The sequence below is a fragment of the Lemur catta genome, chromosome 7, assembly GCF_020740605.2.
Source record: "Lemur catta isolate mLemCat1 chromosome 7, mLemCat1.pri, whole genome shotgun sequence".
Taxonomy (NCBI): Eukaryota; Metazoa; Chordata; class Mammalia; order Primates; family Lemuridae; genus Lemur; species Lemur catta.
In genome coordinates, this window is record NC_059134.1 from 61,786,939 (window position 1) to 61,798,745 (window position 11,807).

Consider the following 11,807-nt stretch of genomic DNA (forward strand, 5'->3'; position numbering starts at 1 on the left):
GTCCTTGACTGCTCTATTTATCTCAACAGCCAATCCAATCTAACTAACCCAATCACTTCTCAAAGCTTCCACCACCACATTCTATCTTCCTGGGCAAATATAAAGCCCTTTTAACTTGTCTCCCTGCTGCCATCCTGGACCCTCTAAAACCTTTTATGCATGTAGCACCTCTGCTCCCAATGCTAACTCACAAGTATAATAAAATTCAAAGTAGCTTACGTGACCTACCAGACCATACATGATCTAGGACTTAGCTGCTGCTTCATGAGCATTTCCCACCACTCCCCACCTTGCCTCCTCCATTGCATATACATTGGCCTCCTCTTATCTTTCAAATTTGTCCTGCTGCTATCTGCTTCAGGAACTTTCACTTGCTCTTCCCTCTGCCTGGAATGTTCTTCTCCAAGATGTCCACACACTTGCCCACTGATTCCATTCAGACCACTCCTCTAAAGTTCCCTCCTCAGAGGGTCTTCTCTGACTACCCTATCTAAAATGCATCCCTCTCACCTTCTCCCTTTACCAGCTCTTGATTCTTTATAGCACGCCTTACCTTGCATTATAGTATGTATTTATATGTTTGATTTTGTCTCTATTCTGTTTCTGTTCACCATTATATTCCCAGTAAATACAAGTTCAACAAGTATTTGTTGAATCAATGAATAAATAATTATTGAAATAAGATTAATGGTAAAAAATAAATATTTGTTAATTAACACAAATAATATTTAAAGGGTTCCAATGATGTGATGGTTCAAAAAGCCAATCTCTAGCTCTAACGGTAAAATTTAGAAAAAATGACAGACACGGTATCTGTCCACAGGGAGTTCACATGTTGGAGGCAATACAGAAAATGACAATAGTGCCTGAGAAGCGCCATGGTAGTGAAGATAGAGTGAGTGCACAGGAGGGGCATCCAAACCTAACTTGAAGGATTTAAGAAGGCTTTCTCAAAGATACTGTGTCTGAGCTGAGGTGGGTTGTGTGAATAGGAGACACTAGACAAAGAGTAAGGGAAAGCTATTCCAAAAAGAACTGCTTTTATTCCAGGAAGAATCAAAAGACAGATGTTTAAATATGAGCAAGAATACTAGAGAAATGGGAAAAATTGTTTAGTGTCATTTACACCATAAATATGAAAGAGAAAATCAGGATATATTAGAATAGAGGGTATAAGCAGAGATAAAACAAGGCAGGGCCTTGAATATCATTTTCAACCTTTTGTATTTAATGTTAAATTTGGTTTTGTAAATATCTCTTGCTGTAGAGTAATCAAATTATTAGAGTAGTGCAAACTAGATATTGTTGGAGTAATCCAGCAAGAGTTAATAGCAATCTGGATTGGGTTAGCATTAACAAAAGATGATAGTGAGTAAACAGATTTACTGAAGTCCCAGTAAATGAAAATCCCAGGACTTGTTGATTGGTTGATTAGAAACTGGGAAGAGGTGTGATATAGAGGAATCCAACATAAAACTTAATTTTTTACTTAGGCCACTGAGATAACTAACACAAATAAATAAGGGTTTGGGGGAAGAGATGATAAGTTACATTTTTAACATGCCTTTGAGGTAACTATTAAGTATTAATGTGCAGATGCTCAGCATACTGCTAGATATACGAGTTTGGAAATCTAAAGAGAAGAAGAGAAGTTCTGGAGCTATAGATTTGATATTTATCAATATGTGGATGGTAAATGAAATGATGGGAGCAGATGACATTGCCTGGTGAGAAATAATAGAGTATGGCCACAAAACTGTCAAGGATGTGAAAACTATATTCAAGGGATGAGCAATGAAGATGTACCAGCAAAGAAGACAGAGAAGGAATAAAAGTAACAGAAAATAGAGGAAAATGGTGAGGATAATGTTAGCTAAGAAAGTTTCAATAGGGTAGGGAGGGTGGTGAAACTGTTAACAGTGGAGTAGATGATACCAAAGGTGATGACAATCATGATGCTGTTTATGATGTTGCACATGTTAGTGAAGCTGAAGAATTAATAATTATAAATGTCCATTTCTTTTCAGCTCAACTCCTGAGGAATGTCAGCCCAATACTTGCTCAGTCCTCAATTCATGGTCCTGCCCAACATTACTCAATTTAGCCCCATGTTCTACCTCACTGGCTTTCCTGAATTGGAAGCCATCCAACACTGGATTTTCATCCCCTTTTTCCTTATGTACCTTGTGGCCATCTCAGGCAATTGTTTAATTCTGATAATTATTAAGATCAGCCCCCACCTGCACACACCCATGTACTGTCTACTCTCCTTGCTGGCCCTCACTGACCTGGGACTGTCAGTGTCCACCTTGCCCACCACCATGGGGATCTTTTGGTTCGACTCCCGTAGCATCTACTTTGGAGCCTGCCAAATCCAGATGTTCTGCATCCACTCATTTTCCTTCATGGAGTCCTCAGTGCTGCTTGTCATGTCCTTTGACCGCTTTGTGGCCATCTGCCACCCCCTAAGGTACTCGACCATTATCACTGGCCAGCGAGTGGTCTGGTCAGGCCTGATTGTCATCCTCCGGGGACCTGTGGCCCTTGTCCCTATTGTCCTCCTCCTGAAGGCTTTTCCCTACTGTGGGTCTCTAGTCCTCTCCCACTCATTTTGCCTGCACCAGGAAGTGATACACCTGGCCTGCACAGACACAACCTTCAACAACCTGTATGGGCTGACATTGGTAGTGTTTACTGTGATGCTAGACCTGGTGCTCATTGCACTGTCCTACGGTCTCATTCTGCACACAGTGGCAGGCCTGGCCTCCCAAGAGGAGCAGCTTCGAGCCTTCCAAACATGTACATCTCATCTCTGTGCTGTGCTAGTATTCTTTGTGCCCATGATGGGGCTGTCTCTGGTGCACCGTTTTGGGAAGCATGCTCCACCTGCCGTCCACCTTCTTATGGCCAACATCTACCTTTTTGTACCTCCCATGCTTAACCCTATCATATACAGTATTAAGACCAAGGAGATCCGCCGTGCCATCATCAAGCTCCTAGGCCTAAGAAAGGACAATGCTGAGTCCTGGGGCTAAAACTGCCACTGAAAGCCCAGAAGAAGGCCCCTAATCAGGCTAAAAATTTATAGCATTGAGTACCTATTGTGACACCCCATGTTCTCAGAGATTTTCCCTCTGCCCTAAATAAAGCACAGGTAAATTTATTTATTGAGCTATGGTTTAAAAAGACAGACCTTTTCTTGCTTATATCTTTACGTCTCCTCCTACATCTGAGAACTGGCATTTTTGATAGCATCAAAAGCTGCCCAGAGAAAGACTTTACTGATCATCATCACCAATCTATAAACACTGAAACTAAAATGAAACTAAACAAAAACTAAAAAGGACAAAGCACCCATAACAGAATCTAACAGAGAGCAGATGAAATGTCATTTGCTCTAACTCATCTCAAGAAATAGATCTCCTTCCATGGCTCCTTGGGAATGCTTCTGTTTTTTCTACCTGACCAAGTTCCTTCTCCTTTTTCTATCCTGGATGAACCCTTTGGACCCCTGAGTCACATCAGAAACATCAGAACTCCTGCACTCTTCCCCAAGACCTGGTTCTGGCAGAACTCTCTAACTCTTTCTGAGGTTGTGCCCCCTTGACCGTGTTCCACTAGCAGAAGCCCTGGACCCCGTCCCTAACTCTTCTCACCTCTGATTTATCTTTCCTGCGGACCCCTGAGTCCTATAACCTCAAGTCCAACATTAAGCTGACATCAGTGTTTACTTCCAGGTGCTTTAGTTAGAATATCTTGCATAATAACATGTGATGTGACAAAGGAGTACCAAGGACGTATCACAAACGTGTCTAAGTAACAATCTTATTGCTCAGGAGGATGTGAACTTAAACTTGGCAGGGCAGCCTGTCCTACAGTTGACTAAATGCAATCCATGTTGAAGTCTCAGCTTTGAGGTTGCTTTCTCCACGACATTTTCATTCACGTGGCTCCTTTCCAATAGCAGAGCATCAGCTTATCCATCTGTTTGCTTCCATAGGACCCTGCATTTCCTGTTGTAACACCTGTCATGCAGTAATGTAGTGTTTGTGAATGTGTGTGTGTGTGTGTGTGTGTGTGTTTCCAACCAGGACACATGACTAAATTAAGATCTCTGGAGGAAGTATGTATATCTTGTTCACCAGTAAAACTATGTAAATCTAATGCTTATCACATGGTATATACTCAATAAATAAATAAATATAAAAATATATAAAGTGGGATCTAGAGCTAAGAAAAAGTTCTTTTCCTATCTAGGGAAGCTCCCCCTCTTCACATTCAAGAAACCCAAGAAGACTTTCTGATGGCATCCATCAAAGTGGTATTCTCCATCATTTTCCTCATTCTACTTCAGTCAGGCCAATCTGGGTCCTCCTATCTGCTCCGCCACAGGTTAAAATTACCATGACCAGGAGGTTCTTCCTGAGAGTTTCTCTTCATAGGTCTGAGGCATGGGAGAACTAGTATATGATGAGGGCCCAACGGAAAACTTGCAGAGTCTGTTTAATCAACTCAATTCTCCATTTCTTACCATGGACTTGGTGATATAGAGGTTCCTGGGCTCTGAATAGTCGTACCCCTGCCTCCACATAAGGCAGATCTTCTTGCCTCTATGTTCCAGCCTCCGTCCCCTTCCTCCACCACCTCCCTTCTCTTCATTTCTTTTTGTAGCTAATGCATAACCTGCGAGAATTTCCTTAGGGTGTATACAGATGGTTGATGTCTGTTTGACTGGTTTCTGATTAAATTTTGAATATTTTTTTGTGTGCCTGGTCAAAATGAGAGTGGGCTGGCTGTGGCAGGAAATGTTCTAAAATTATATGGTAGAGCAAAGAGACAAGGATAGTCGAGACAATTTGGAAGTAAGAAGTTAATAGGAAACACCTCCTAACAAATTCAGAGATTTTCTGTAACACTGCAATAATTTGAACAGTGTAGTATTTGTCTAGAGAATAAATACATATGCAGAAAGAATAGGAAGTGGAGGCACAGACCTACAGATATAATGTACCTGAAAGAAGTAACATTAAACACAGTTGACAAAGGTTGGGTTATTCAATAAATGCTGCTAGCCAAATTTGTTATCCATATGGAAAATAAAATTTGATCCCTACCTTACAGTACACACAAAAACACATTCAATTAAAGACATTAAATATTAAAAGGAAAGCTTTACAAATGTTTTAAAAAATATAGGCGAATAGATTGCTAGGCAGGCAAATAGGTAGGTAAATAGATAAATAGGTAGACAGATAGATAGATGATAGATGACAGATGGATAGACAGATAGATAGATAAATAGACAGATATTTAAATATAGTAAAACGGAAGGCACCAAAAGCAAAAAGACCATACAAACCACAGACTGGAAAGTGATATCTGCAATGTCTATTTATATAAGCAACTGAGGTTCATTCTCCAGAATATAAAAGAGCCTCTACAAATCAGAAAGAAAAAGAGAATTCAATAAGAAATTCAGCAAAGATATGAACAGGTAATGCACAAAGGAAGAGAACTAATTTTCTCTACTAATGTCCCAAACCAAATTGCAACAAATTTGCCAATAAACATTTGCAAACATGTTCATTTTCACTAAGAATTAGGAAAATAACAAATAAATGATATATGGATGCCTTATTTCACCAATAAATTACAAAAAATTGAAAAAATTCTGATAATAACAAATGTAGGTGAGGATGTGAAATAATGGTTTATTATCTGAAGGTCAGTGTAGATTCTTATAGCCCATGAAGATCTACTTGAGGATATCTATCAGAAGTGAAATATGCACCCACTCTATGACGTAGCTACTATATTGTAACTCTTAGAAAAGTTCATACCTCTTGTACAAGGAGACTTGTACAAGAATGTTCACTGCTGTACTGTTTCTAAGAATGATAATTGAAAATAACTTCATTATCTTTCAAAAGGACAAGTAAATTGTAATACAGTCACATAATAGTATATTCCATTAAAATCTATGAACTGTAGCAACATGGCACAACATAAATAAGTCCTAAATATAAAATATAGACCCAAAACAAATTACAAATGTATATTTATGGTATAACTTTTATATAATAGAATAATTAAAGCATAGATTGACATAAATATGTGTTGAATTAATTAATAAGTGAATATTATAAATTAATTTCATTATTGTTCAAAATAAAAAACTATAGGCATACAAAATGTCTGGGATGAAAATATCACTTAAACCAAGGCATATTCATTTGATAAAAAATATTAGTTGACTATTTAAATAATACTTAAATATTTAGGTAACTATTTTTGATAAAATCTTAAATGAAAAAAGATAAAAATAATATGTACAGAAGAATACCTGTATAAAAGGCTTTAAAGATAAATATATATTCATAGAAAAAAAACTGTTTTATATAATCTTATTTTTATATACATTTCTCCATCTTTCGCACTATACAAATTTTCCAAAGAACATGTTTCAGTTTTATAACTTAAGAATATTTTACAAAGAGTATAAAGGTTGTATAAGGTTATGTCTATGATAACAATGAATGTAGTGATTATAATGATGATAACGATAACATTTATTAAGCATGTATTGCATGGTAGAGAGTGCTGAGTAATTTTTATTTTTGTTATTTTATTTAATCCTCTCACCAAATATGTGAATTAGGTAGGTATTAACATTTTCAATGTTTTAGAATTAGGAAACTGAGGTTTCCAGAGAAAAGGACACTTGCCTTAGTTAAATTTCTAAGGTATGCCAGAATTTCGATCTAACAGGGTCAATCATTTCAGGGCATGCCATGTTTTACTGAAGGAAGTCCAATCACTTAGCTTTTCCCTAACTTCGATGTTCCCTTTCCCAGATTATATTGTCTATTTTCAATTTAGTATCATAAAAAGAAAGAACAGAAAACAGTAACATTAAACTATAGTAATAGCTACTTTTTAATAAGCTTTATTTTTAGAATGGTTTTAGGTGCACAGTGAAATTGAGCAGAAGATACACAGATTTCTCATATAATAGCTGTTTTCAAAGTACATACGATGACCTGGGTATTATTCTAGGAGCTTAATATACCATAGGTCACTTTCTCTTGACAATACCCTTATGAGATGAGTACTATTATATTAGATGACCCATTTTACAGATAAGTAAACTGAACCTCAGGGGGAAAATAACTCACCCAATATTACACCAGGATTTGACAGTTGTTCTAACTGTAGTGTTTGTGTTTTTAATTGTACTATACTGCTTCAATTTAAAAAAAATAAAATAAAACAAATAAATAAATTCCACCAAACCTACAGTATTCCTGCTAATGACAATAACCAGCTGTAAATGGTCTGGACCATTCCCCAGCACTGGCCTGTGCACCTGCATGCAGTACTCTTCACAAGTATCTCATGTTATGTAACATCCTCAGGCCTCTTTAAGTCTTTGAAGCTGACACTATGTTGGTAAAACACATATTTTTCAGGTAATTGATACTCACATAATTTTATAGTATCTTGCTTTGTGACAATTCTGAGTCTTTGTACATTTCCCCCTGTATTCAGAAGGGTGGAACTTATGAGAGAGCAGCCATTGGTAAAGAAGAACAGCTACGTACTTGTGTCTCCCACGAAGCCTGTTTTTGCTCTCTCAGTGAGAGTTTTCTCACATTAAGCTCCTGTAGAAGACAATGACTTTCTCAAAGACAGAGTTTTGTGTCTTGTTAATTTTTATATCCAACTATCTTCCCCAAAGCTTGTGATCTCTATATATCTGCTGAATGAGTAAGAGTGACTAACTCTTGAAAGGAGAATCTCGGAGGGAATTTTGTCTGGGAAAAGAAGAGAAAGATGGAAAGGAGGACTGAGGGTCAACCAACAAATGATCCTATAAAGATGGCAGCTGTTGGGAGAAGAGATTGAAAGACTGTCTGATTCAGTGAAACATCTCCTCGTAGTACCCATGGGTCACTAAGTTTCAATGGAAGATAACTGGGGTATCCAAAGGTTAAGTTCTAGAAGGATGCTAATTCCTCTTTAGTGTTTGTCAGGACTGCATCCATCTTGGAGATTCCTTTGAGGGCCCAAGACCCAAGGGAGAGAGACAGACAGTCTCATAATTGCCCGTGTGGCCGATATAGTGCAGCATCCTGGAGGCTGGCACAGGAGTGGGAAGGACTACAGGGGGCTGGAAAGAAGCTACAGACAAAAAGAGACCAGTAAGTTGTTAAAAATCCTTTGGTTTATGGATAGAGGGAGCCAACCCAGAGACCTCTCCCATATCTCTTATGTAACAGGACTGTAACCAGGGTTCTGGGACAGGGCAGCTTTTGGGAGGATGGCCAATTCGTGATTAGGGATGCTGCTCTGTGGTATCTCCCCTGATGTTTTTGGTTGAGAAGAGACCTGGACTTGTTACTGGGCTGTGCCTTGCAGTGGAAAAATACAAGGTCGTGATGGGGAAGGAATCATATCTTAACAACTCTACCCCAATTGATAGAGCTTCCAATACTTCAGAGCACTTCCTTCCACAGTCCTATTAAACCCAACAGTTTCCCTGCAAAGTAGGCAGGGCACGTGTGAAAATTTTCCATCACAGAAAGAAGCTAAGGTTCAGAGAGCGTCAGTAACTACCAAGCCCGTCCAGCTGGCCTGTCCAAAAACCCGCTCACAAGCTCAGGGCTCTCAACCCTGAGTTGCTTCCTCTTCATTGTTGTCAGATCACTTACTGACTTTCCCCATTTCTTGGAGCTCACTGCAGCCATGAAGGGAAGAGCAGTATCTGGCATATGGTAGATAAATATTGCGGAGAGGTTTTAAAAAGAGGTAATATTGGAAAGTGCAAATAGTAATCTGCATGTGGTTCTAACTGCACCACACTTAGAAGTGCATATAAATGGCTCTCCAACCTGCAAAGGAGGTATAATTGTCTCAGTTTTCCAGACGAGGAAACTGACATTAATCAAATAATTTCCGCAATTACAGAGTTAATAGATTATAATTCAAATCAGATCCCAGAGCCACCACTCTAGGCTGCCTGATGGAACTGTGCCTAGAGGGCAGCAGCGCAATGTCTCAGGACAGTCTGCACACAGCGCTGTGTCCAGAGGGCCAACTAAGGGACTGGAGCATTCGTGCGGGTCCTGGAACCAATCCCCGTGGATACCGAGGGGCGACTGCACTAGATGGAGTCTTCACTGTGCTGTAGAGTTGACACGACAAGGCTGAACAGCAGGCAGTGCGGGAGTCCGCAGCCTCCTTCTCTGGGTACTAAGCGCTTAGGCTCCTTGGTGCCTCGCCCTCCTCTGCTGCTGCGCAGTGCGCATGCTCTTCCCTGTGGGCCCGTGGGTCTGACCACATCGCCCGTCCCCACCCCTTGTACTGCCTGGCAAGCGTGTGCTCTCGTGCTAGCTCTCCTTCCCCACACCCCTCACTCACACACACACACACACACACACACACACACACACACACACACACACACACACACAGTCTGCCCTCCCTCAGCCCTACTTTCTGTCGTCATTATACACTGTTATCTACTCCTCAGTATTCTCTCTCACTGACTTGCAATCACTCCCTATGTCCCAGGCCCTCTCAGGAGATCCCAATCCTGCAAAAGGCACATAGCACTGTCTGCTGCCATCTAAAGCACTATATCAGAGAGGAGATGGAATTTTGTGCTGTATAATAGGGGGAGTAAAGAGTAGGAATAATAGAAGAAATTACAAGGAAATGAGTTTGGGGTTTGGGAGCAATAACAAATATATTTTTATTATATTCCAGACTGTGTCCTAAATTCTGTACACCTAGTATGTCTATTAAAACTCATATCCATTCTTTAATTAGAAAACAGCATTATCCTTATTTTACTGATGAGAATGCAGAAACAAATGTATCAGAAACTGAGATAGAGGACAGCAAGGCTTGCCTTGAGAACATCTTTCCAGATGCCTCTTTTTACTATTCAGTAAACTAATTTGGGCAAGGAATAGGCTTGGTTATTGTTGCTGCTGTTTCAAGGTACATTTATTAAAGTTGTGTCAGATCTCCAGCCTGATTTCTGAGGAGCCATAGTTTTGAAAAGATGGAAAGAAAAAAGAAACAAGGAATCTGAAATTAGTTTTTAGGAGAAAGACATCTCAGGAATTAGGTAAGGGTAGCAGCTTTAAAGACGCAGACTGTGTATGTTGAACCAGTGTGACTTTGTGAGAAGAATGAGATTCCCAGGTCCCTGTGAAGATGGCTGAGGACTGAGATACTGGTTAGTGAGAGTCACGGGTTCTTTGAGAGGGACTGAACTTGAAAAGAAACAGAATGCCTCTTCTTCTGATCATATGGACATGTGGGAAGGATCACATAACGACAATAAGGAGACAAAATGGGGAGCAGACTGGATGAGGAACTCTCAACAAGCATCCTCAGTTTGCTTAGAAAGATTACCAATCATGTCTTCCGTAGGAAGAAAAACAGCCTGAATAAGTGAGGTCATACACAGAAGAAAGTTTGGGAGTATCAGAATTTTTGAGAATCTGAGCAGTTATATAGATTTTTATAAGAAGAATTCAAAAAAGGTCTTTTATTAGATAATCAAGAAGGGAAATAGGAAAAACCTTTATTGAGGCTTGCTGCCATTGAGTTAAGTAAAGGATTAGATGGGAATAAGAACAATAGTGGAGAAAGCAGGAAAAGAGTTTATAGGCTATTTGTGAGGGCAGTGGCTAAATAAGAGGCCATTGAGTCCTGGCAGTGCAGGGAGGCCAGACCTGCTAGCAGGGGACTGTGTGCAGAGACAGTGAGCGAGCTCGTGCTTACTGGCCTATTAACCTTCACACACATTGCTACATTCCCAGGCTAAATAGGCCTTGAGATTGAAGATGCCCACACTACCAAGTGCCAACTTGAGCTTCTCTACGTTCCTGCTGACGGGCTTCCCAGGCCTGGAGTGGGCTCACCAGTGGATTTCGCTGCCCATTTTTGTAGGATACCTTGTGGCCCTTGTGGGTAATGCCACTATCTTGCATCTGGTGCGAACTGACCCTTCCCTCCACCAGCCCATGTACTACTTCCTGGCCATCCTGGCTGTGACTGACTTGGGCTTGTGCATGTCCACGCTGCCCTCAGTGCTGGGTGTGCTGTGGTTTGATGTCCGGACAGTGGGCCTGGTGCCCTGTGTTCTGCAGCAGCACTTCCTCCACTCCTTCTCCTTCATGGAGTCAGCCGTGCTCTTTGCGATGGCTCTGGACCGCCTGGTGGCCATTCGATTCCCACTGCGCTATGCATCTGTGCTCACAGGTCCTCGTGTGGCCTTGGCTGGGGTTGTGCTGGGCATGCGGAGTGCCGCCATCACTGCTGCACCCTCATTGCACCTACTGAAATTTGACTACTGCCACCTTGGGGCGCTCTCCCACGCTTATTGTCTTCACCAGGACATGATCCGCCTGGCCTGCTCTGACACACGCTTCAACAGACTCTACGGGCTGTGCATCATTATGCTGGCCATGGGCTCTGATGTCCTTTTCATCCTGCTCTCCTACACTAGCATCCTCCGCACCGTGCTGACCATTGCCTCTGCAGGGGAGCGGCTCAAGGCCCTCAACACCTGTGTCTCCCACATCCTGGCTGTGCTCTGCTTCTATGTGCCTGTGCTAGGCCTGTCCATTGTGCACAGATTTGGTCGCCACACCTCACCGCTGGTGCACATCCTCATGGGCACTGTCTCTGTGCTCTTCCCTCCCCTGATGAACCCAGTTATCTACAGCATCAAGACCCAGCAGATCCGCAGGGCCATTCTCAAGGTGATTTCCCTGGGGAAGATAAAATGA

At 41.0% G+C, this 11,807-nt stretch overlaps 2 protein-coding genes across 2 annotated transcripts; both read left to right on the forward strand.

The window, feature by feature from the left end:
- The first annotated feature begins 2,026 nt into the window (after window positions 1–2,026).
- LOC123641598 (olfactory receptor 51M1) lies at window positions 2,027–3,064 on the forward strand. The gene has a single exon (XM_045556479.1). The coding sequence runs from the start codon at window positions 2,043–2,045 to the stop codon at window positions 3,033–3,035; it is 993 nt and encodes a 330-aa protein (XP_045412435.1). The 5' UTR covers window positions 2,027–2,042; the 3' UTR covers window positions 3,036–3,064.
- Window positions 3,065–9,167: 6,103 nt separating this feature from the next.
- LOC123642043 (olfactory receptor 51L1-like) lies at window positions 9,168–11,807 on the forward strand. The gene is made up of 2 exons (XM_045556971.1): window positions 9,168–9,326; window positions 10,845–11,807. Exons 1-2 carry the CDS (start codon window positions 9,168–9,170, stop codon window positions 11,805–11,807), a joined length of 1,122 nt encoding a protein of 373 aa, XP_045412927.1.